Genomic DNA, 27,711 nt, shown 5'->3' on the forward strand with positions numbered 1-27,711 from the left:
AAATAAATTAAAGTTATTCTTTAGAATTCTAACACACATGGCAATTTATTTGTGTCGAAATCATTGTTTTCTCTTTAGACAGAAATACAAACAGTATGTTAGTGTAGTTATTCACATTTTAATTCGACATTGAGGCTTATCTCCAGTATAAATATTGTGCATATTTTTCCTGATAACCCATTCTTGGAAAATATTCCGGCATTTACTATGTTGTATTTTATTAAACATATATTTCCTGTGTGTATTTTGCAGACTCTAAATCTATATAAATATTGAAGTCTTAAAGATAAAACAAGATGTTACTTTTCAAGTACATATTCAATTAGTATTCCTTTCTCAACTGTTTTCTGCTCTAGTGTCTCTGCGCTGGATGAAGTTGCCTCCAGTGAGGATTGGAGGACATGAACGTGCCCGTGAAGTGCCATATATGCGTTATGGCCACACAGCTGTGCTGCTGGATGATATTATCTACCTCTGGGGTGGGCGTAATGACACAGAGGGGGCCTGCAATGTGCTCTATGCCTTTGACGTCAGTAAGTAGACTTGCATCTAACCCATACCGTTAAGTGATAGTTTCAGGGCAGTATTTCCTTTCGTATGCACCTGTTTGATGTTATGGTTGTGCTAGAAAAAAAAAGGAGAGAAAAGCTGCGTTTCTGTCAGGGAGCTGTAACACCTGCTTGTATGTGTGATGGTTTTCCATCGCATACGACTCAAGTGTTATGAAAGGTAAGACCAAGAGTCATTAGAGTTAATCTTTGCTATTCCTGCTCCACAGACACCCATAGATGGTTCACACCCAAGATTTCGGGGACAGTTCCAGGAGCAAGGGATGGCCATTCGGCTTGTGTCCTGGGGAAGGCAATGTATATATTTGGAGGATATGAGCAGCTGGTGAGTCTTATCACTCTTCACTTTGGTCTTGCTCTGGTGAACATTAAAACCTGATTAATTAATCTCCTCTGCTGCTTTCTAGGCTGACTGCTTCTCCAATGACATCCACAAGCTGGACACCATCACTATGGTTTGGTCATTAATTAATGCCAGAGTGAGTTAAAACCACCACTTGTTCATTTTTGTAAAAATTCAAATGTATTTTTTTAGTTGTTCTGTTAATATTTGTCCATAGAATATTTTGAACACAAAGTACTCACTCAAAGAAACACAACGATAGAATGGACTGGCACCATGTTCAGTTACACCAAAAACACTGCTAGAAATCAAAAAAACATTGGTTACTATTGGTTAGCAGTGCTGCCACATAAGTACCCAGTGGTCAGATTGGCTGGATAAAGAGGCACTGCTATGTAATGCAGCTCCCTGGTAGGTAGCCAAGTACAAAAAGCCTCACAGAGGATTATATACACTCCCCTTTTGGGAAATGCCATTGGTGTTTGTGTGCAGTCAACCTGCTCATGTGATAAATTGTTGTAAAGTGTATTTTAGACATAGACACCAGCCCCCTAGAATCAACATGCGACTGTCCCTCCCCCACCAGTCCCTCGTTCTAGTTCCTAACTAATAACATTTTGTCATAAAGGAGATTACAGCGTGGTGCTTACGGATTTAGTTCTGCATGTGACTGAATTATACATTTTTCTGCATGTTCTCAGACTATTGGAAAAATGAAACTGCTGTGCTGTGTGTTTACTCAAAACCTGTTTCCTGTAAAGCTGACTTTGTTTTAAATACACTTTGTTATTATTGCTCTTATTTGAATTTTCACTAAGTCTGGTATTCTCTCAAGTCCCCTTTTTCCTAGATCCAGCACATTTTATTTTGAAGTTTACAATTATTATTATTTTCATTACACTGATCATTTTAATTTTAATATTAGTTGCATAATTTATACAGCTTGTCTGTTTTTATAAGATTGTATTTCCCCCCCTCTGCTCTATTTATGATGCCAGTTAAAGAGCCTGCTTGCTCTCATAAAATTCCAGGAAAACAATGGCAGCACATTCTGGAAATAGGGGCATGTGAAAGGCTATAGACCAGCTAAATGCAAAGGGAGTGGAGGCTTGTCTTTGTTAGTCAGTTTCATTCAGATCACATCTCACAATTGTACCTCGTTTGTATTCATGGTTCTCTAGTGATCACTTAAAATATCAGCTCCATTGTTAATCAGAGATTGGTTGAATTCCTGCTCAATTCTATACATTGTCATTTACATTACATTTTTTTGAAAGGCTGGTGGTGTCTGAAAAAAAGTTTAGATTTAGTGTGCCTTTGTAGTTGTTAACTGGGTCCACTAGATGGCACTGTTTACCTGTTGCTGGTTAAGAAGCCTTGTCTGCCAGTGTGCAGATGAAGCTTCATTCTTAGCATTATGATGAACACACACAGTTTGCAGTGATTGGAGGGTTATGTAATTAAACTAGATTAGGAGCTGTAGATTAAGCGATGCAAGAATGCTGCAATGAAATATAATGCAATGTAACAGTCACAGCATCATCTGTTGGTCTTCTCTTCACAGGGCACTCCGGCACGCTGGAGGGACTTCCACTCAGCAACCATCATCGGGACAAAGATGTTTGTATTTGGGGGCCGAGCAGACCGCTTCGGCCCCTTCCACTCCAACAACGAGATCTACTGCAACAAGATCAAAGTGTTTGACACCGAGACCAACTGCTGGCTAAGTACTCCTTCAACACAGCCATCGCCGGAGGGACGCAGGAGCCATTCAGCCTGTAAGACAAACACACACACACAACCACGCTGAACAGCTTATGCTGACAAATTCAAATGATTATATTGTGTTTTAGAAGGCCATTATCCAAAAATTTCAGACCATCATCTCAAGTATTTTTAAACAAGATCTCTGTCTGTGACAGATGGTGGTAGGATTTAACTCATCATTAATTTAGAGATGAGATTTGTGTAGCCCAATACGAGAATTTTGTCACAATAAGGCTTTGACTCTGAGTATAGATTGTTTGAAAACACAGATGACATATATTACACAAAAATTCACCAATATAATATCACAGTTATCACATTTCTGAATGAAGTCTCATGTCAGGGAATTTCTCGTCCTCTTACCAGGCACTGGTAGGCCAGGCTCTGGCACTGGTTATTAAATTATATGCATATAATATAATATAAGGCATATGGTTCTCTTATTTTGAATAACTTGAAATAATTGATTTATAAGGGGTAGAAACTAAACATATGGACAATTTATCAAGGTTTCTTATGGCATTCCTTGTATGCATTTGTGTGCAAACTGCAGTCATTTTCCAGTCTGACCTTTCTTTACATCTCAAGCACAGTGTGTGTGTGTGTGTGTGTGTGTGTACGTGTGTGTGTGTGTGTGTGTGTGTGTGTGTGTGTGTGTGTGTGTGTGTGTAATGGGAGTATAAACTGTGTTATCCATTCTTTATTTCCTGTAAGATTGCATTTTTTGCCCACATTGTCTGTTTAAAGTGCACATGGGTTCATTTATTACAGTATTAATCAATAAATGAATAATCTCAAATTGCTGACACTGACATAAAAATAAAGATCAAAGGGGTTTTATTTTCCATCTTATGTCACATTAATTATGGCATTCTATCCCTGTTTTTATGTTCATTTTATGTCTAATTTTTATGCATGTAATTTCTTTATTGTAAAGCACTTTGAGCTGCATTTCTTGTATGAAAGGTGCTATATAAATAAAGTTTATTATTATTATTGTTGTTATCATTATTATTATTAAAACAAGCCCAGACAATTTAACTGGCTCACTAGGTTCCATTTATTATGCTGCAAATGTCATTGATCTTCATGGTAACCCATAAAAATTGTTTAATTTTTTTTTTGTTTTCCATCTTGTGTGTAGTTTCCTACAATGGAGAGCTGTACATATTTGGAGGATACAATGCCCGTCTGGACCGGCACTTCAATGATCTCTGGAAATTCAATCCAGGTGATTCACTATTTGCGTTTGTCAGAATGAGAAAATGTGTTACAGTGTGCTATAAAGCACTGCTGCTGCTCCTCGTCATTCCTGGAAGTTTTTCTTTGCTTTGTGCATAGTAATTTTGTGTTGTGCCTACCTACAGTGACTGTTTACCTCTATAGAGGAAAATGCAGCAGTGTTGACCCACTTTCCTCCCCATTCCTCCGTAGAGAGTCATGCAGACAATCCTCTCCTCCCTTATTGCATCACTGTCAGTCTCGTGATAGTGGCTGGCTGCTCTCTTTTTACTATGCTAAGTGTGAAATGCAGATGCTGTCTTTTTGCCAGAAACACACAGATAAAAAATGGACAATAATTAAATCTCTGCAGTCATCATCTGCTCTTACAAATGTTGCCAGATTGAATCTTAAGTTGGTAGAAGTCCTTTCTTTAAGAAACTCTGTTTTCTTGTGCCAAACGAAAGTGTTGTTGTCTTAAGTGAAGCAACACACTGGGGACATATTCATAGTCATAATATATTGTCCTATATAGACTTAAAATTTCTAAGAGCACTATACATTGATAACCTTTGTATTACAGAAGAAGTCAAAGTTTACGCATTAGGTGTGATCTGTTGTGTCCAGCTGAAGAGACTTGTACTGATTGAAGCTGACATCTGCTGTTAACCATTTAAACCTGTGTTTTGCAGTCCACTAGATGGCAGCACCTCAGCTATAGTCCTAATTATCAAAGAGGTATGAATGGCCTGTTGCTATAGAGATGCAATGATGCTGTTGGCTCTGAGAGTGTAAGGCCACACAGTTCATCCTTATATGGAACAACTGAGAGAGCTTCAACGTCGTCACTCATAATGCACCTCAGCAGAACAGAAGACAAGATTTGTTTCTATTTCTGAAATAAAATATTTTGTGTTCAAGTGAAGGTTAGATTTTGTTTTCTTGCTTTCATCGCTGCCTTTCACTCCTTTATCCCTGGGCCTTGTGTTAGTGGTTAAATATAGCAGGAAGCTGAATGAACTCCAGGCACAGTGGGAAGCATCGGGTTTATGTAACTTTAACTGGCTGAGACTTAGGTAGAGCTGCTGTGATGAAGGCCATCCAGATCAAAATGTATTGTGCTACAGGTCTTTCTTTTGAGCTATTTAAAGCAAGGAACTAATTGCAAGGTTTACTGAGAGTCTTCTCAGTCGGAGGAAGTCAGCTGGTTATATGTTGATGTATTTTTTTTCTCTTTTTTTCCAATATTATGTCTAAGTATTGTTATCTCTATTCTTTTCTTGTTTGTACCCACCACAGAAGCCTTTTCCTGGATGAAAGTAGAACCGAAGGGGAAAGGCCCATGTCCACGGAGACGGCAATGCTGTTGCATGGTTGGAGATCGAATCATCCTCTTTGGAGGAACCAGGTGAGGCACAAAATATTACTGCTTGAGTTGTCATCTTTCTCTACACTGTTAAAACTGGAAACTAAGTCAAAACTGACATACATCTTTTTGTATCTAAATGGTTTATATGTACATTGTAACTATGGATATTCCTACATTTTGTTCTCTGTCAGGTTTCCTCTTATTATTGAAATGGTATAATTTTATTGTTAATACATTTATGATGAATTACATCTGAATTAATTATTTAATTCTTTATGGTTTCTAACATATGATATTTTTCCAACTAAAAAACATGAATATATTCATGTAGCTGCAAAACAGCTAATTTTATGCACACTGTTGTTGACATCATTTTGCAGATAGCTCATTCCGTTTTCAACCCAATTACCTCCAAAGTGAAAACAGTATGAAAATATCTTCTAAAGACATGTTTAAACTTTAACTTACATGTGTAAATGCATGTTCATCCTCATTTTTGAATGCAAGCATAAACTTACATGCATGCACTCAAACCCATACAATATATGTAAATACTATATATTGATGATATGCATATGTACATACACATGCACATTCTTGGTATCTACACATATGATCAAGTATGTAGATGCTAACCATCAAGCCTAATATTTCATAGAGGAAAACAAATATAGTTTGGATCAGAGGGCCCCCAGGTGAATTGTCAACATTTTTACTGAAAATTCAAATATTAAGTTGTTTCTTTTTTTCTTTTTTTTGGTTCCCACTCTATCAGATTCTCAGAGGAGTGTATGATAAAAGCTTACGCTGAGAATGGATGATGATAAAATTGGTGTGTGTGTGTGTGTGTGAGTAGAGTCATTGTTTGCTTATACAGAGAGCACAGCTAAATGAATGAATGCAGCTGGCGTCACTCATGTATTGTCAGCTCTCAGCTTCAACATTGTTAACATCTTGTCTAAGTATTTTAAATATCTTAAAGTCAAAGTTTTGGATGCACTTTGACTTCAAGATGAACCATGGTGGTCAGTTAGTGAAACATATCACAGGTTTTTAGACTGAAGAATGGGTTTGTCGTACATCGCAGACATAAGTAGAATATGAATTTCAGCAGAATATGAAAACTAACTTACAGAAACTTTCTTAAGTAAGGTAATCCATCACAATTTATTTATTTTTGTCAAAGTCATTGTTGCATGGCAATACAGTTGAGAACAGGGAAATTTTTTAAAACCTAAGCTCGATGATGCATCCAGATGCTGGTAGGGAAGTATTTATCATTATTAAAACCTGTTGTATACTTGAAGAACACTGCAGCAGGCCTCCAGAAACTGTCATTACAAACACTGTATTGCACAAACACACCTGACAATTAGAACAACAAAGAAATGCTACGTTCAAAGAATAGCCACAGCTTGCCTTTCTAAAAACTAGAATTTCTATAGCGTGTGGTAAACTGCAATAAATTACCTTTACAAACACTTGTTATGGTGACACAGCCTTTTAATCAACATTGAAGCTCCACTTTTGGAGTCTGTAGCAACTTCTGCTAACCCTAGAGTTTCACATTTGTTTGCCATTATGTAATTTACACACATTACTGATTAGTTGAAAATTCTTGAGGGTTGATGTAGACACTACAGCCAAGCAAAATGCCAAGCTACCATTTCTTCAATGACAAACTTATTCCAAAGATGTACAAAGATTTTAAGATCATGTGGTCACTCTGTTAGGCTGAATGAGTAGCTATCACAACTGACAGATTGTAGTCACTGACAAGGCTTTCAGTTAAACAATCTTAAGAGTTCAGTTCCCAGATAACCTGCTTTGCATACATTTAAATATCAAAACTTTTAACTCTTTAAAAATCTATAGCATTCTAAATAGTAGTCTAAAACCAACTAACATACATCACAATCACTCACACACACACCTGCTGTAACCAGTCTAACTTGCTGACCAACCAACACACTCCCACACAGACACTCCGTCTTCTTCAACAATTGGTACTCTAACTGGTGCCGCAACTGTCTCCACAATCACTACTATTGTCACTGAAATGTGACAACAGCACTGTCTATGCTATGTAATTATGTAATGTATGTAATGTATGTAATTAAACTCATTTCAGTGTGTTTCACACATGGGAAATTATATTTATTTGTTACATTCAAACATGTTTGTTTTCAGTGCAAAAGATGTAGTTTTTAAAGTACCTTTAATTAAAAGTAGTATGACATTAACATTTTATAGAAACAGTTCCAAGTCTGTTGTGTTATTTTTATTGTGGTATATTAATTAATATACTTGTTTATTTTCCATCTTGTAAAAGAATAAGGATAGTGTAGGCTCTTAAGTGCCACCTGACATGATAACTGTTGAACTATTGAAGTAGAGCGGGGCAGTATGACCAAAAATTTGTATCACAGTATTTTTTTAAGATTCTGGCAGTTTCACAGTTTTTTATATGGGTTTATAGTGTCTTATGCTACTGTCAGGAGTACATAGAGTTCACATGAATCGCTCCACATGTTTGTTTCTGAGTCTGAATGAAACTGGACCCTACTGTATATCTGGGGCAGTTTGCCGGCTAACCGAACCACCCACATATTCATCCGTGCACGCCGGTTTGTTTGCATGTATGAGGCTGACTTTCACTGTGGTTAGATTATAAGGAAAGTAAAAAAAAATAAAAAAAAAAACACACAGAGGAGATTAAAAAAATGAAAGGAAAAAAACCAAGAATAGAAGGCAGAAAGGCAATAGGACCGACAGGAAAGTCAACATACAATAACAGTTACAGCAGAGAAACTGCTGGTGTTCCTGCAATCACTGCTTCTCTCCTGAAGATTGAAGAGGAAAACTTTTTCTGCAGTCGGACTTGTTGCTGCCAGAATCGGAAAATCTAGAAGTGTCCATGGATGAGAGTAATCCCAGCTGTGTAACTACTACACAAGCATTTACAGTGTTTATCAACATTGTCGTCCTGGAGACTGTTTCACCTCCACAAAATCAACTGGAACAAAAGAGCGAGGCCGTCTGAACCAAATGTTCAGCTCCACATGATCAGAAAAATGCGATTACAACACGTAACTGTGTGAGGAATTAAAGTACGTAAATCTCTATCATCCAGCGGTAGTCCATGAAAACTGCTCAGTGTGTATCTTGTCATTTTATCCTTGCAATTTGTAAACTTGGAAACATGAACCATTATATTTAATCTACAAAGTTACTAATTCTCTAGCATGAACAGACGCTGAGCTATCCACAGCCTCAGATGTAAACAAACTGACGTGCAAAAACCGGCAATTATATACTTTACCGCCTATTGAAGAGTTACAGCAATTATGTCAGCTATGCACCATTACGGCGGTATATGAAAAGTTCATATCATACAGGAAATTAAAACCGGTATACCAGATGAATCGGTATACTGCCCGGCACTATATTGAAGGAACTATTAGTTTGCAAAAAATACAGAAAAACTGTGCTTCTGAATTTAGAGGTTGATGAAAGAGAGGAAATGTTACCAACTTCTTTCTCAATAAACACTTAGCTAAATTCATTTACTCAAGTTTTTTATTTGCATTGCAGTTCTAATCTGTATGAAGCACGGGCTCACTCAGAAGACAGACATCAATCTGTGTATCTGAGCAGTCTGTGGAGGAAAACTGTCCTCTCTTTTCAATATGCCAAATGGAGGATCTGGCTCCTGTAGACAGCAGTCTGTAATGATTCTCTTGTTGGCTGTAAGACAGTAGTGATTGCCGGGGGTTTGTAGCTGGTAAGGTGCCACTGGGCTGGTGACGGACTTGTGATAGGCCAGTAGCCAGTGGAGTAATGAGGTAGCTAACGGCATTAGCATGGTCCAGAGTAGTCCGGGACCTGGGCTACTGTTATCAGGAAAGCTGTGTTATCAGGCAAACCCCACTGGGATAACCTGATAGTGGGGATCGGAAGGCCTTGATAAGAGTCCTCTCAGCCCCACTACGTCTACAGGACCTTAAGTCCTTGAGGCCTCTGGCTGCTGCTGGATTAATTTTCCACTGCTCCACTGGCTACCACATCATGGGGAATAACACATAATTTATTCATTACGCAGCAGTATTATAGGTATTATTTAGATACTTATTTTTCAGTAGTTAGCATTTGTACAGCAAAGTTACAATGTATCAGAAATGTTTTGGGATACTTCAAATAATGAACATTAATCTGATATTCCCACTACATTCTTGCAGATCTATTTGTAAGGATACTTTTCATATTCAAATCAGCAAATTCAATTGAAAGAAACATAAAATCTGCTACTTATAAACAGTCACTCTAAAAAAAAGTTATTGATATGGTACTGATGAAGAGGCATTTTAATAAGCTTAATGAGCTTAAGACAATGCTTATTTTTTGAAGATTGTTGTGCATGTTTGGTTTCTCGCTGGGATTAGTCCAGGATGGGTTTTAAGGAGTCATGATTTCCTGTTGTGAGCAGATAGGCTTGGGGTTAGAAAAGGAAGTGTCATTGGGCTCACTGGAATGATGGAGGGTGCTGGCTGAGCAGAGGAAGAAATCAAACACCACACAATATCTCCCAACATCCTGTTTAAAAGGATTTTTTTTTCTAGGAAATTGGTGCCTATTTAACTTTTCTTCCTTGAGCTGTTATGTATCAGTAATGCAAACAAAAAGGGTCTAAGTCTGGGCCAAGATGTTGTTTCCTGTTACTGTACAAAGTAGAGCATGATCCTTACAGGCTCTAAGCAAGTTGGCCACACAGGTTCTCTTGACCAGCGTTGCACGTTTGTTGTTTACATGAGCACACTTAAGCCTCTTACACACAGGAACTCCCATAGGCATGTGCACACACATACTAAAACACACAAACACACACAAAGTGATTTCTTATCACACTATTTATTTGCTTTCTCCTCTGGGTTTTAAATGTTTTCCAATCAAGTTTCATTTTGTGTTTTAATTTGCCATACTTTGCATTAATACAGATCAAAACTCTTTGATTGAGCTAGTGTTTTGTTCATTACACACAGCTAATTTAGGGTGAACATTATCTTTAAAACCAGCCATGGCTGTGTGTTTATTTTTACGTGACCTAACAACATGAGGGCAGTTAACAGGGCTAAAAAGTTATTGGTATCTGTCTCAATGCAATTGACAAATGCCTGCACAGGTCGTCGTGAATTATTTGCTGGACACCTTGCTTGTGTTTTTTGTGGGGCTCCTTATTTTGGTGGGTCTGCCAAGGAAATTGTGTTCAAATTTATGGTCCACATCTTGTTTTCCTGGGTTAGTTGTCCTTTCAAATTGATCCAAAACAGAACCCCTCTGCTGATATTTATTCCCAGTTTATTATATTTATTTTACCTGCAGGAATTTGTTCAGGAATGATTTATTACTTTAGTGAAGCACAATAAAACTATTAAGTCCAAAATCCCCCTGCTTTCAAATGGGTTTACTTTGGACAGGATATAACACTGAGGTGTGTTGATCCTAAATGCATTTGAAAAACAAAACATTGACAATACAGACTAATGAAAAAGAGAGGCTTGTGTAGATGTAAATAAGATTCAGTTTGAATCAGCCTTCATGTTTACGTGGATTTCTACATTTTGGTGCTGTTTATTGGTTTCTATTAATTGGGCTTTGGTGCAGGATATCTTTTGTGTTGGGAATGAGTAAATCTATTTTGTGGTACACACTTGCATGTCTTTGAGAGTAAATGAGCATTGTGTGTGTGTGTGTGTGTGTGTGAATGACAAGGCTGGGCATTAGTGGCAGTCCATTGAGTGCCACTTACGTCAGTGTAAACAGGCCTGCTGAGCTTCAGAGAGGCGCGAAATTCTGCCCCATCTCTGATTTATGACTTTAGGGAGCATTCTTTCTCACGGAGTGCAATTTGATATACCCACAGCACCTCTGCTACACTCATTTACTGAAACCTGCTCACTGCCCCACGAAGGACGACCCGTGCATGACTAACTCCACCTGCACTGACCTTCACCTACCCACACAAGCTTTGAGCAGCGTACTTTGCTAAGCCCAGTACTTTGTTCATGTTTTTTTCTCACCTTCCAAGGAGCTGAACACTGCTTAGGTTGAGTTGCACATGAAGACAGTGTCTCATAGATTATGGATCTCCAGCTGAGCTTATGTTGTCATTGTTGGCATTCATCACATTTTGTGTGTAATTGCTTACGACAAGTCCAGGTTGGGCTAAATCAGGAAGTATTTTAAGGTAGGGAACAGGGCATCCTATGAGGGGCAGGGTGTGAACAAGGACATGACAGATTGGCATGCTGGGAGCAGACAGCTTGGAAACTGCGAAGGGAAATCTGGAACTGGCCCTTAAACTACTTGGGCATGACGATGTGTATTCATTCCATCATTGCATTTAGTTAATGTTTTTTATCATTACAACTATTCATGTCTTGTTGAAGACCCTCACGATGACTGATTTAAAACATCTCTTTGTGTTCAACTGTTACTCTGTTATTGAAGGCTCACTTTCCTGTTTGAAAAATGGTCTAAAACATCCCAGTCATCTGTAGAATTGAGATTTTGTGCCTTTTTAGCTCTTTAGCACCTTTATGGCGACTGCTGATATAAGTGTTCTTCAAAGGGGACGTTAATTGCCTTTCACTGTGAGCAGGAGGGAACAGTGACTGTCAGTTTCGGTCTAACAATGCCAAAGTGGCCTTAAGCGATGAATGAGTCTCTTTGATGTCATCACTGTGCTTAGACAGGCCCAGGTAAGGTCTGTGACCCTTATGTAATCCAGTGACGTTAAAAACAAAGTTATCATATGGGCTGAGACAGATGATGATGAGGTTGATGGTAGTAGAAGTACAAAATGAACGATTGCAGATTCTCCATAAAGAGGTTAGTGCACTCTGTCAGAATTGCTTGTTGGATGGTTGAATAGCTGCAGAAACCCCCTCCAACCTCACCCTTCTGATGTCGGATTGGCGGGGAGGGGTAGTGTCCCACCAAAGGGTGAGCTTGTTCAGTCGGAACATTTCTAAACATCCGATTGTGCGCCACCTATAGGGATGGAAAATAGTGGCGGCAGTAGTTTAGACTGGCCAATGTTAACCTGCTAATGGAACCGCCCACAGGCAAAGAAAGTAATAAGAACTGCACTTTTAACATTTGCGCCACCAGCAGGCAACAAGTGTTATAGCTGCAGCTTTTTACATTGATAGCGGTTGTTTTTTCAGCGTTTGTGTATTTGAGATTTCACATTTAACACTTTTACCGCATTAAAATAAGTTAAATTTAAAATAACTTATAAAATGGAACACATTGTGTCACACTAATATAAACAGCTCAAATAGAAATACAATTTAGTTTGAAGCTGTAAAACACCTTTTCCTGATTTTGTTAATTAATCTATAATTTAATAGCTTTTGTACACATCTCAGTTTTGACACTTCTGGTACTGTGGCTCTGCAGTTGGATGATATTAGCTGGGCCTAGTTTTGGGTGCCTTGCATCAATAAAACTGTATGTCCTTGTTTCTTTTCAGGTCAGTCACAGCTGCAGCAAACATCTAAATGTGACTGCTTTCCCAAATGTGTTTTCCAGGGTGTTGTGGTGGCTTTTTCAAAAGCAAAAACAATGTTAGGATATTTAAAGCCTATGATTCACTTACCCTTGTTCAGAATTTCAGTCAAATTGTAGAAGTCACTGTAGCTCACCGCTGAGATTTCACACTGCCCTCTGCTCAGTACAGAAGGCCAGAAGGACAACCAGTCCCATTCCACCATTCATTCTTTTCCGGTGTAGTGTGCCATTTGTGTGTGTTTGCATGTGGCTGGATGTATTCACATGACTTAATGACTCACAGCTCCTCTTGTCAAGCTGACGTCAGAGTGGTGCACATACACACGCACATGCTTGCTTTGCTCTGCCAGCTTTAACACATTTGGCAATACGTAGAGTCACTTGGTACATTTTGTAAAGCTGGAAAGCATGCTGACGCCATTCCTAACATTAGCTGCAGAGACATTTATGCTTCAATTATTGGGTGCCCTTTTATGTGTCTGGCTATTACCGACTCTTTACCCTGGATTAGGATCTTGTTTTGGGCTGTACACATGGAAAATGTTGAGAATAAGAGTATATATTGTTTGAGCATAAGCTCTAATCTATTTTAGTTTTAAGATAAAATTTAAAGAAGATTTTATTTTGTCCTGCCACCATGGAGCTTTCAGGTAGAGAGAATGTGTGGCTGCTATAGACTCTGAGCAAGAGGGAGACCACATAGCAGGTAATCTCACCGGTAGCCAAAACATCCCAGCCCAAAACCTCTTGTTTAATCCACCAAAATCTCACCATGATATTTAATCTGTGTGGAATTTTACTGGTCATTTCAAAACAGCAATTTGCTGAACCAGAGAGCTCCTGCAGGGTCCAGTGATTTTGTTTAGTAGATCAGGAAGGTCAAAAGCCTGGTGCCTCGATATCGCCTACAGGGCCATTTGGCACCTTATCAATGGCTGAAAGGGCTGCTGTTATGATAGTCCAGCTGGCTAAAGTGTGGCTTGTTATCAATGTTGAACCTGACAGTTCAAATGTTAGACTAAACACAACAGGGAACTGAGGCAGAACTAATTCTAAAACACTTTTACACAGGTATTGCAACTTATATTAATTCTTCAACCAAAATATCAACCATTATGCACATTATGTACTACACTGCCTACATGGTATAATGTCTTAAGATCTGCTGCAGTGAAACTCGGCTCCAAGGAAACATGCCTATCAACAACACACTATAGATTTTGACACCACACACATGTTGTCATTTGCCCTTCTGTGTCAAAGGGTAAGCTGCAGAAGTTTCCTTTATTAATTGTCTGTCTGTTTGTGTGTGTGTGTTTAGTATGCCCAAGATAAAACCTGTCAAACAGTGAAGGTGACCCCAGCAGGATGTGGGGCATCCCGCACGTGGCGGTACAGGACCTTTGGGCAGCACAGCAACACTGTGATTTACTCTTCAAAGACAAGCTCATGATAGTATTTCATCTGCATCTTAACCCTCCTTAACCCACTAACAGCCTGTATACATTATGGTGTCATAGGGGTGAGTGTTACACAGCAGCTCAAATAAACAGCCTTCATAGGTGACACTTTGTGATGCTGTCCACCATGTAAATTGACATGTCTAAATAGTAGTAGCTTAACTTTTGATTTACTACTGTCATCACAACCAACACACCTCTTGGGGGTTTTACGCCCCCTTTGTAGAACAATGTCAGACTATGAGGACGGGTAAAAATTACAAGTAAAGCACACCAGCAATTGATTTAACAGAGTATGTGGTTATTTGTTCACAATCAACAAATTGCTATTAAACAACACTGCTTGGCAGTGAAATTAACATTTCTAACTACAAGAAATTACAAGGCTTTTATTAGTAAAAGAGAATGATCCGACTAACATGAGATGAAAGGCTTGTAGCAATAGTAAAAGAGCAGGAAGAGAGATCAAGAGATCACTTGGTATGCAAAAGTAGTTGGTTAATAAACTGTTCTGATATCAGGGATGAACCAAAACTATAAGTGTTTTAAAAGTATTCTCTTTAGCTACTGTATGTTCGTCATTAGTTTCTTTTATTCTTCTTTTAGTCTTCTTTTAGGTATTTGACCTTGACACCAGTCTTACAAACTGCAGCTGAAGAGTTGGATTATAGAGGAAGTAACTTATTTTTCCTAAATGAATCTGCCAGCTATAGAGGAGTACTTGACAACCCCCTTCCCCTGTATATTAACCAGATGTGTTCAAGGCCCCAAACCACAATTTAATGTCTTCGTTATTTTTATAGGCACCTAGATTGATAACAACCTATCCTGATAAAAGGGACTAAATTCGTCCTGATAAATTTGTATTTGCTTGTGATTTGAAGAGCCAGTTTTCCTCTTCAGTACCATCACCAAGTCCAACTACATTTTGTCCACAAGAGTCGCAATTTGAGATGCATGCTTCACTAGTGGCTGGCATCTCCTCTGTCTAATCTGAAGCCAGGCGTCTCTCTTTCTGGGAGCCAGCTGTAGTTAGTGTCTCACCCTCTGCATGGGGCTTAAGTCTGGGTAGCTACAGGTCTTAATCCACCGTCCAGCCACTGCCCAGGAGGGGGCACAGATAGCTTGGTAAGACTAGGTGAGACAGCAGAGATTAAGGCAGAAGAATTGGACGAGAATCTATCGATCAGTGATAACCAAAGAAAGTTAATTAGAGCTGCCGTGGTAACTGCATTACTAACGCAATCACGTCACGCCCATCGCAGAGTCAAGCTGATCACTGCTTTACCACTTAGTGAGCAGCTCAATAATGGGACATGAGTTATCCTCTCAGGCTTGACATAAAGAATGACGTGCCTGCCAAATTCTGATCAATATTCCTGCTACAAAGTCGGCTACTTAATGACAACACTGGAATAAAGATAGACATTTAAACTATAGAGAGCTATTCAGAAAAGACGACAGGAATAAATGCATTTGAAAAGTTTACCGTATTGGTCCGAGTATAAGACAGATTTTTTTCCTAGAAATATGTCTGTAAAAAGTGGAATTGTCTTATGTTTGGGGTCTAGACAATGACATGTTCACAACATCAGATATTCTTTTTGAATGGATAAATTACCGATGTAAAACCGACTCCTACACGGAGTGTTGCATTATGGGTTGTTTGTAGCCTTAAGCCTTAAGTGAGTGTCTTAAAGTCTGTTTATAATGAGTGTGTTAGTCTGTCAGCCCTAAAAGTGTTTTGTTAGTCCAGTTTAACTTGCAGGAGTTTCTGAAGGCTGGTGTAATGTGTTTTTCTGCTGTGGAGGAAATAAATTCATGACGAGCGAAAACGAGTCCAAAGCGTCTTCCAACATCTCTACTGCAGAAACAGAATATGTCAAACTGCCAAATACCACTGTGACAGATGATAAGGAGCTTTTTTATGAGGGTTTCCGCAATGGTTTGAATGGCTTTGCTAATTTGTGCAGTAAGGAAAAGATCAATACCGCGGCAGCTCTAGAATTCATGTTATTACCGAATAATTAAGACAATTTGCAGTAAATTATTTATTAAATGCGTTACTGCATGTTGTCATGTATGCAGTTAAGCTCTGGGAAGCAAAAGGAATCCTATAATCCTTTGGAGATATGTGTGGGAGATATGTTTTCAACCTGCCATAGTCAAGACCACTAGAACAGCTTTACCACAAACATAGTTTGTTCTTTAAGCAGTTAATTTTAAGATAAAGTCCCTGATTGTGTCTCATATTCTCTTTTCCATCACATTGTGCTGTGCGTAATGTGTTGCCTATTAATCTAGAAGTAATCCACAAATTTCTGTGTGTTTCTTTTTGTTTGTTAAAATATCACTACCTGTTCCTTGTATTTTTAGTGTATTTCAATTCTGAAGTGCTACAGAAATTGTTTGATGCATGTCTGGTCGTCCTGATAAGGTGCTCTGCAGGAAGTTGTTGTGCGTGATGAGTTCCTGTGAGCTAGATGGTTCTGAAGGACCAAAGTTCAAAAGGAAGTGGAGAAAGGAAAAAGGATACAGATCATATCACTTCAAGAATGAGGATATGGCCAATGAAGCCACAGAAAACATGTCTACAAGGGTTCCAGCTATATTGTTAACAGCAGTGTTTGTGTTTATAAAGCAGAGGTGTCACTGATGGAGTTTCCTTCAACTCTCAATCTTTTTCTTGTCACCTCATTTGCATTGTTGCCATTTTTAAAAGTAATTTGCAGAATTTGTAGGCAATTAAATTCCTGGACACTTCAGACACTTTGGAGTATTCCCAGGCTCTGTGGTGTTCCCTCATTAGTTTTAGGACAGTAGTTCAGTTCTTTCTTCTACTGTTGTGGAGGTTTGAAAGATAATGAGGTGGAGAGTCAGTGCATTGCTAGAGAGGGCTGGCAATTAGGTGATTAGACACCCTCATTGAGTGTTGTTTGAAATAGCAACCAGTGTTTTCTTAGTGGGGGAGCGGCATCACTCAGGCCTCATTCAGACTGGGAACCACTGCTGCCGTAGGGGGAGGAGCACTTTCACACATACTGATACATTGCTGATCAAGTAACAAAGTGGCCCATCAAACACCAGGATCCCACATAAAGTCACACACTGTGACTTTCCCGCTTCCAACTACTGCCATCTATCAGACACCTCTTACCACCCCCTTGTTCCTTCCCCTGCTTGTATGATCCTTTTATGCCTCTTCCTTTTTGCAGTGACCAATTAAGCATCACCATTCCCTAATGTTCTGCTGAATTTCACACCCAGGCTAACATTATCCATGAGCATGCGAGAAACCCTCATCCCAGGAGAATCATCATTTCTCTTGTTGGTCCTGTTAAAGCATCCTCTTATCTTTACCCTTTCACGCATCAGCATCCAAGGCCTTTACCCTCTTTCTGAGTGAGCTTGCACAGTAGTTGACAGTTACAGTACTGCAGTGTGCTCTTTAGATAGTGATGCTACTTTTCAGTAATGGAGACAGATTGCTGATGTTATTGTCATTCCCACACATACAGTATCTAATGCAACCAATAAGCATTTGAATTTTTTCTTTTTCATGAATGTGGCACAGCAGTTTTTATACAAATATTAGCATAGGTAAATAATCTAGTATTCATATAAGATCTAACACCAAATTCATACAAGTTAACAATGGTCATATGGTTAATATGGTCATAATTCAACAAGCTAACTGGGTGAATGGCAGTTGGCGAAAAACAGACTAGATCCACTTGTGACACACATTACAAAAGCTACAGGCTCTCCAACATCCAACAGCTGTCTGGTTTTATGGCTTGTCATGACCCTTAAGTCCTAATATATATTCTCTAGACAAATGTACATGATTGTTTTAATGAACTTTTATTACTGGAATAGCACTCTCACACATCTTTTGAATTTATGTAGATTGTAAAATCACTACCAGTTGGCATTCAATTCATTTTAAAATGAGCTAGGAACCATTTGTGTCAGCACAGTTGATGATACAGTCATCAATGCACTGCAGGTCCAGGTACGGAGACAGGAGAAGACAGTCTGATGATGATGATGATGATGATGATGATGATGATGATGATGACGATAAGGGACTTGGGTGGTTGAGGGTATTCTGATGAAGGCTCCTGCTATAAGCCTGGGAGGATCACCTCCTGGGGGGCAGGGGGCGTAATGACTTCCCCAGCTGGCCCCCTGGGACGACTGTGCTCGTGCTCTGCACCTCTCCTGGCTGCTTTAAGCCACAACCATGTTTGTTTAGGGAAGATTAGCAACGTAAAACCCTTACAACATCCTGAACACGCAGCAAAAGGGAGACACGATGGAGGGGACAGCGAGAAAGAGGAATAGAGATTGATGGGTGGGGAGACAGTGAAGGTATGTTCGGGAGAGAGTGCTCAGGGTGAGGATGAGGCTGCAAATGGTTTGAGGCAAGAATGGCAAATAGAAATGATTGGAGGTAAAGGGGAAATCTAATACATTTTATTCCAGGAGGCAATTCAGAACAAGTGGTTTCTGCGAGATTGCTTCAACAGTACAGGAGCGGTGTTTGATGGTGTCTTTGGTTGGACAGATGCCAGTCAAAGGCCAGTCTGTGCGTAGCAGGAAGCATCTTGCTGAGCTATTAAAGACCAGACCTGGCTGCTAAATCCCTCTGCTATTCTCCATAATAAGTACTCACGGAAACTAACCTGTTTGGTGAATGCACCTGTTTGGCTGAGTGTCCTCTGGGAAGCGTATACTATAACTATGAATCACAGTTTTTTATATTATTTCAGCTCCCAGGGGCTGTAGCTTATTACTTTTAGTTCTGTTTTTATACAGTATCCTTTCATGCTCCCCTAGTCGTCATGTTAAATGAAGGAAGAGCAGAGGTAGAAATGAATACAGAGATACTGACTGAAGAAAATAGGGATAGAACTAGGCTATATTTTTTAAAGCCGTGGTGCCCCAGGTGTGTCACAGGTGTGTGTGTGTGTGTGTGTATGTGTGTTAAGCTGCGGCAGGAAACAGATGTGCAGTGATATGAACGGCTGCACAGGTCTGGGAGACTATCTGCACCGGCCAGCCTGCTGTCTCACTGCAGTGCTCTACTTCCTGTGGGCTTAAATCATGCCAGCCCATGATAAGGAGAGTAGAGCGTTGTGTGAGCAGCACTTCTCCTTTTAAGAATAATCTGTGGCTCCCTGATTATGAACCTTAGTGATAAAAGAAAGATGGTAAGAGGATGGATGACAAGATAAATATTTGGAATCCTGTTGGTAACTAATTGCTGAGTATTCTATGAATAATATCTAAAGAGCAGCAATAAATTTCTCCAATAAAACAGTTAAAAAGCCAATGGCAGGTTGTGTTGGTCATGCTCATGAAGCAAGGAAGTTTAAGGAGATACTGTTGTCCTCCTGAATAGTTGTGAATCCTTGACAAACACACGCGTGTCAATTTTAATATATTTGTGTTTAACAAATGACACTAGAAACACTTGTTTTTGTTCTCTTTACAGCCCCTGTCCAGAGCAAGGAATGGGTGATGAATTTAACCTCATGGATCATTCAGACCTGTATATCTTAGATTTCAGTAAGTATCCCTGTTATTATCTATGTCTCTTAAGTTAGTTTAAGAAAGTGTCTGATTTTTTAATGGGTGCATGAAGCTCTAGCTGCTTTATCCACCTTTGCCTCTACCACCCTAGGGTGCCATTGTAAATATTTTAAGCCTCTGTGCCTGGTTAAATAAAACATAGATGTTCTCCTCAATACATTTTATAGTACCAGTACCCTCCTTAGACCACAGCCTCATTTCTCACCTGGCCTAATGTGCCTGGCCTTGGCCCTGCTTTGTGTTATCACATGGGGCACTTCCGTCTCCCGGACTACCAAATATAGCCATATCCTGCCTGCACTGGGGTAGCCTTGCAGTGCTGTCAGGTCACAGTTAGGGTTTGTGTAGGTGAGCTTACACAGGGACACAGACACCGTATGGGACTGGCAGTACCCAGCGGCATCCCCTGTGGCATACGCCTCCACGTGCCAGTCGTGTGTGCCTTTGCACTGTTTATCACCGAACATATGGTGGAACAGCCATGATGGCAATTGTACTGTAATAGCGACGAAGTTTGTAATTAGTCTTAGAAAGCAGGTTTGTACGATAAGATGATTTGTGTGTTAAGATGATTTAACGCTATCATCACCGTGTTCTGTCACTGCAAGTGTGCGTGTACTCATATGTGAGCACTGTTGTTTGTTTCAGCTGTTTTTCTCTGCTATTTCTCTGCTCTCTCTGGTATCAACAGAACTCGGTGATTTTAACACTGTGAAGAGCGACTCTTTCCCCTTTTCTCTACAGATTCTTGGATCTTACATGCCTGGCTACATTTTGAATTCCCACAGCTGAAATTGATATTCTGAGTGTGATTAGTTCCCATGATCCATCTATGACTCATTACCCTTTCTTCTCTTTTCAGGCCCTAATTTGAAGACGTTATGCAAAATAGCTGTTATTCAGTACAGTCTGGAGCAGTCAGGACTCCCACATGATATCAGGTCAGAAAGGCATCCTCTTCTCAAACATAGAACTGACATATTGTTCATGCTGTTTGTATTATGCTTGTCATTGTTGCCACCAATCTTTCTCCCTCAATAATGACGCTGTTTTTCAAAGAGGAAAAATTATAACTCATTATCCTTCATTTAAACAGTATAAGTTTTACGAAGGCTTTGGTCTGACTTTATTTAAAGCCCCTACATCTTCAATTTGTATGTAATTATATCATCTTCGTAATCACAGTGAAACATCCGTACAGTCAGTGTGCTGCTTTCAGTCTGTTCATTGTCTGTGTACCCATGAACAGTTTCCACAGAAGTTGCAGAAGAAAAGAGGATTTTCAGCCAATATAAAGCTTATTTGTTGCATGGAAGTGTTATAGGGGAACAACTATAGAGACAGTCTGAATGACATGCAGCAAGATGGTACCAAAGAAATCATATCTCTGAAAGATGAAGATAGCCATAACATTCTCCCAATGTGCTATGTAACACAAAAGATCTGTTATAAAGCCACATACACAAATGGAGGTTAGCTACCTTTCGATGTATCATGTTGTTAGATAAAATGTTTCATACGCTGCCAAAACTTCACATCTTTTAAAGCAAAACGTATTTGCTATTCTTATGTTGTTACAAAATAATTGCCCACCTAACACCTGGCAAGTGAGGATCAGTGAGTATGACAAGACATGTTAGACTAAATGATGAACTGACAGATCTGGATGTGAAAAATAATCAACCTCTTAAGACAATTTTGAATTCAACATGTACTAGAATGAATGGAAGTCTTCTTGTTCTTTGCGTTAAATGTCTTTTATTCCTCTGTACAAAAAAACTACAAAACTCTCTGCCATAAACTGGGTTACACATAGTGAACTAATAGCTTTGCAGTCTCTCACATCCCTGTATGACCGAATCATTGTTGTTCAATTATAAATAAAATTGCTGGACTAGATATAGATGTGCACATGCACACATATGCACACTATCGTATTCTAAGATCATGACAGACGTGGAGATCATAGATATGACTACAGCATACTTTTTTTTTTTTACTCCAAGTAGAATACACACATACATACACACACACAGCCACAAAACATCTAGATTTCTATGAATCCACTGAAATACATGAAATGATTTAGAAGAAATGCAAATATCTAGTTGATCAGTTGCACAAACAGCCGACAGAAAATTAACATGTAGCACCTCAAAGTATTTTTGAAGACACTGTAAAGCTGTAAGGAAATAGTGTGATGGATTGAATAAATACATATAGGGCTATGCAATATATTGATATTATATTGATATCATGATAGGAGACTAGATATGGTCTTAGATTTAGGATATAGTAATATCATGATATGGCATGAGTGTTTTTTCCTGGTTTTAAAGGCTGCGTTGCAGTAAAGTGATGTAATTTATCTGAACCTAACAGACTGTTCTAGCTGCTCTATTATTTGCCTTTACCCACTTAGTCATTATATCCACATTACTGATGATTAGTTATCAAAAATCTCATTGTGTAGATATTTTATGAAAGCACCAAAAGTCATCATTAAAATATCGTCGCAATATCGATATTGAGGTATTTGATGATCAAAAATATTGATATTTGATTTTGTCCATATCTCCCAGCCCTAAATACATAATTGTCCTCTCTCCTTGACAGCTTTGACAATTATTTTGATAAATAATTTGTAAGAGAAACTGAAAAGTTTGAGAACACGATGATGTGTTGTGACATTGTAATCATAGGCTAGAGACGTGGTAATAACTGTGTTAAAACCAGATTTTAAAAACATGTAAATGCAAAATACACGTCCAATAATGTTTTTTTTTAGCAATTTGTCACTAAATACTATCAACCTCCTGTACTCTGCTTGCATATTAAAGCAAAATGTGCAAATTTGTATTTTTAAACTGGCAGATTAACATTAATTAAAATCTGTTAATTCAAAAGTATTGTACCCAGTATGATATATTATTTTTGCATTATAGGGAATAGTGGAGCACAATCCATCCATTTCAAATGCATAACAATTTCCCAAATAACTCCACGAATAAACTTTGTCAAGCTGAAGTATCTCTGTGGACAAGTGTGTCTGAAATTGAGGGATCACACCAAAGTGACTTTTTTTTTAACATGAGGACCCTGTGCAACTTGATACTAATTACTCCTTTTAGCGTCTCATTTCTCTTGCACCATCACTACCACCTTGCACACTCCCCACTTTAGTGTTTGCGGTTGTGTTTCTAACCCTTAAAGGGTTTTCAGTGGGGTCACAAGAGTCTGGTTAACTCCCTTTGCCCCTCACTGGCATCTCCAGCTCCAATGCCAATCTCTCCTCTTAAACACACACGCGCACAACAACACAAAAAAACGAACAAAGCAATTGAGAGTGAGTGAGTGTGAAACCAGAGCCAGTGATAACAATCTGGAGCTCAACCTCTGACCTGTCATCAGGTCAGCACTAGACCCTGTTGTCAGTCCCTGCTCCTGGTTCTCATGTTACAGCGGGGCCTTCCCTCATCCTTGTCCATATCATAGCGCTTCACTGAGAGCAAATGTCACAGAATTGCTTGATGCAGTGTTGATGCAGTTGACTTTTAGCATCTTGTTTACTTGAAACCTCAGAAGTCTGCTGTGTTTTTCTGAAGTTAATAAAAACATTAAGATTGTGAAGCTTTGCCTGAAATCTTAAAGCCAGCGGTACATTTTAAACAATCTAACTGGCGTTTATGCCCACTGTGTCATATTTAACAGCAGTTTGACAACATTTGTGATCACAATGAAATCAGAATTAGTTTGGATGATACTTGAGCTGTTATTCTTCTTATAACTAAGATTCTTGTTGTTCACTCCAGGTGGGAACTGGCAGCCATGACCACCAACAGCAACATCAGCAGGCCCATCTTCTCCTCCCACGGCTGACGCCACTGAATGTGAAGCAGAACCAGAACTCTTCGCTCTGTTTCGGGACGCCAGGCTTTTATCTTTCTAATTTACTGAGCTCTGAGGGATTGTTTTTGTAGAGTTTGGATTTATTCCCCACATTCTTCAAGTGAAAACTCTCAGTACTGACCAAAATATCCTGCATATGACCTCCTTGGACTCCATAGGCTTTCTCGTGTCTAAGGATATTTTAACCCTTGAGAAAGAAATTGTTACACCTGCTCTCCTTTTTTTTCTCTTCTTTCTAGCCTCTCTAGAAATCCAATCAGCCTATGATAATCATAGACTTCTAATCGTAAGCACAGGAAGAGACAAGAACTTCAGCCAAAGGTCTTGAGAGTTAAACCTCTTTGTTTGGGGATGTCATCCTGATGTCACATTCAACAGATCTCCCCTAAGAGAGAGATGTGAACCTTCTGTTCTAGACAGAAAGAGACTGAGATGGAGTATGTATATCTTGCAGTTCTAACTTGGTCTTAAAACCATGTTAAACTACCATGTCCATTTGCGACAAATGAAGTTATGTACGCAGTATATGGAGGCTACTAGGATAATTTATTTTCTTGGCATTGAGTGCGAGGAGACTGAATATTGGGTACCGAATTAATTGGGGTGTAACGCTTGTGAAAAGTTCTGTTTGACTGCTTAGCTTTTTCCCTACTTCTTCATCACCACCTGGCTAACACCCGACTGCTCTTCAGTGACTCAAACGTGATTTTGCAAGGCTGTTGATGCAAGCTGTCTGCCTTGTAATATAATCAAGTCCATCTACCTCCCTCAATAGCATGTATCATAGAGTCTTTGGTAAGACCTCCCATACATTAGTCGTCTCCTTTACCCCAGAAAAAAAAGCCTTTTCACAGGGAAGTTTGTGTTTCTGGCTGTTTGTTGTATTCTTCCAAGAAATGTCGTACTGTCACTGGAAGAGTGGAACTCACCTGCCACATCCTGCCTCCCCCCCCCCAACCCCACCTCCTGTAGTTTGTTTTTTTCAGTGCCAAATGTGGAAGGGAATCATGATGCAAATATATACTGTGTATGTGTGCAAGCACGTGGTCCCGTCTACACATAATCCCAGCCCACCTGCTTCAGTCGGCTTGTTGTTGTGGGGGAGATCGTCACTAATATGCATAATGTAGTTGTTCCTCTTCTAGACAATCCTACTGAGTCAAACAGCGCTCAGCCTCTCCTTGTGACCTGCCTGTTCACAGTGCGGTGAAAAAAAAAACAAGAAAGCTTGCACATGTGTTTGTATACTACTACAAGCAAAGCTGAACCTGAGCAGATGATATAAATGTATAAGGGCTGTTGTTAGATTACATACATTCACCACAGCTCAAAAATAACTTAGTTCAAATTGGGGATGTTTATACAGTTTCTGGGGGTTTTCTTTTATTAATACTATTGACACATTTTAGAACAAAACTTTGAGAACACAAAAATGGTGTCTTACCTTTTATCTCTATCAAGATCAGTTAAAGGATAATGTTGGCAATATACTCATATTTTTGACATTCTCAACAAATCCCATGAAAATGCCAAAACCAACAGTGTGTTACTCCATCTAACAATACTTTCCAACTTCTTTAGTCTGCCTGTGGCTGTCAGTCCCAAGCCTATTTGTTCCTGCCGAAGATGTAAAACTTAAAAGACGGGTCACTAATATTTAGTTTCATTTTTTCAAATGGCTAAATATTTCTTTAACAACTGGTGCACTGTAGTTTTTAACAAATGCTAATCAAACAGAAGTAACTAAGTGCATTTGTTGGGGACTGTTTTCAGTCGTAGATTTGGTGCTCAAGTGAAAATTTACGGCAGCAGGACAATATATGGGATCAACTCAAAATAAACTGCAGTTTTTGAACATGTCACCCAGTGTAACAGCTCACTGATGTGTTTTTAATTGTTTTTGGACTTTGACTACACAGGCAATACATGTTAGTAGGATCAACTCATCATTGGTTTTTGTAATTTTATGGTATTTGTGGCGATGAGAAAATATACAGAATATTATCCTTTCAATTTTATAAATAATAACAACATGAAATTGAAATTAGTGAGTGGGTGAGACTGACTATACAGGCAGTAGAGTTGATATTAATGCCTTTATTCAACATTTTCACCATGGATTTTAGTGATATCTGGTTCTCAACAGTACAAAGCTCTAAACTTTGCAAAACTAAGATGTGAAAAGGAACTGTGTTACCACACACTTGTGAATTGCATCAATGCTTTTCAGTCCTGGTCTTTGGGGTCAAGTGTGCTGTTGTTTTTTGTCTTGCCAGGTAGTTACATTTCTTCTGTATCAGTCAGTCCCTGATTAGCTGGTTTGAATTGTACCCAGCAGAATCCCAAGTATCAGGACTGAACCACTGACCTGCATCATAAATGTTTACAGATTTGTGTATTTCATGTAAAGCAGTACAAAACAATCTTAAATGCAGGTTGAAGTCACCAGATTACTGCACTAAAGCCAATTGTGGCATGTCAGGCCTTATAGATAGGAGACATGTTGATGCTGCTTTTTGTTTAAGTAGACTCCAGAGTTTGAGACGCTTGCTCGGCCAAACTAAGTCTGAATATTGATGTTTTTATTTACAGACCTGCAGTGCCAATGTGACTCAGTGAGTCTTATGCCCTCTGCACTGCATATGGACATATCACACACTTGATATTCCTCAGTACCCCAGTTACTTGGACTATACAGCAGCTAATGCAGTGAAATCACAGGGAAGCCTGTCGCGTGTTCACACAAAAAAAAAAACTTCCCGTAAACAAATCAAACTGTTAACATGACACCAAATGGCCAACGGCAAAACTGATGATATTATATATATTTATTTCTTTTTTCTAATGTGTGGTGTGGAAGTCATTTTTATTTTCTGGATTTTGGTCCTTGTTGCGTGTGAAGATTATGGGTGATGATAGTTTCAGTCAAAAACTCTTCAGGAATATGACATGAGGTAAATATTTAGTAAATGACAATGTTGACGCCATGGTCAAAAAATAAAATGCCTGCACGACAACATTTACTCAGTGATGGTCACTCACTTACCTCCAGTAAGGCAATGCTAATGACAAGAGTTTGTGATTTTGCCTATTATTTTGGCATTACATTTTTAAAGGCTGTTATCTAAAACCCCAAAAAATCAGTTTCTTCTCTCCTTTGCAAATAGTTGGCTGAGCTACACAGATGGGCTGCATCTTTGTGTTACCAAAACAGCAATTGTCATTCGAGAAGAAACTGCTTCTGTCAAGAAAAATTACACAGTTTTACATCACTGGAATATATCTCGCACTCATGAAGTTACTCAGTGTGAACAGTAATTATTTGCCAAGTAGAAGTACATGAGGAGTGTATTCCATCTTTAGGGCTAACGGTATATGGTTGAATAACTCATAAACAAAGAATGCTTAGAAAAAAACAGAACAAAGTATTGAGTGTATCTGCATTCATTTTACAACTGTGTTGACCCCCTATGCTTATTGTTATTGTTTTTTTTTAATTTTTTTTTTTTTTTTTTTTACATTTTTAGAGGGGACTCTATCTGTCAAGGTTGGTCAGGACTTCCTGTGCAATATGCTTTATAAATATATCAATAATAAATCTGAGACCATTTGAGTTAACACTTGTTTCTGTTTTTCAGTGTGTGATAGATTCAATTTCTTTACATTTTTATTCTGTTCGATGAACCAGCAGGTATTCTCTGAAGATGTGTGTGAATTTGGTCTGCACTGCATTGGCCGTGTCACCCAGTGTTGCACTCTGATGTACAGTGGTGGAAGATCCTTTACTTTTACAGTAGGTAAAAGTAGCAAAACCACACTGTAAAATATTCCATTACAACTAAAAGGCCTGCATCAAATTACTCTTACAAAGGGATTTTCTAAGATGATAATATGTTTGTATTT

At 38.9% G+C, this 27,711-nt stretch overlaps 1 protein-coding gene across 2 annotated transcripts in view; it reads left to right on the forward strand.

Moving 5' to 3' along the window:
* klhdc3 (kelch domain containing 3) overlaps positions 1-27,426 on the forward strand; it is a 46,446-nt gene extending 19,020 nt beyond the window's left edge. For both annotated transcript variants that reach the window (XM_042434229.1, XM_042434227.1), the window contains 9 exons: positions 357-533; positions 779-894; positions 977-1,048; positions 2,477-2,690; positions 3,824-3,910; positions 5,200-5,308; positions 19,802-19,875; positions 20,762-20,840; positions 23,712-27,426. In XM_042434229.1, the coding sequence (XP_042290163.1) occupies positions 357-533; positions 779-894; positions 977-1,048; positions 2,477-2,690; positions 3,824-3,910; positions 5,200-5,308; positions 19,802-19,875; positions 20,762-20,840; positions 23,712-23,778 (995 nt within the window). In that variant the 3' untranslated portion in view covers positions 23,779-27,426. The remainder of the gene's footprint in view (positions 1-356; positions 534-778; positions 895-976; positions 1,049-2,476; positions 2,691-3,823; positions 3,911-5,199; positions 5,309-19,801; positions 19,876-20,761; positions 20,841-23,711) is intronic.
* The last annotated feature ends 285 nt before the right edge of the window (positions 27,427-27,711 follow it).

The sequence above is a fragment of the Thunnus maccoyii genome, chromosome 14, assembly GCF_910596095.1.
Source record: "Thunnus maccoyii chromosome 14, fThuMac1.1, whole genome shotgun sequence".
NCBI classification, from domain to species: Eukaryota; Metazoa; Chordata; class Actinopteri; order Scombriformes; family Scombridae; genus Thunnus; species Thunnus maccoyii.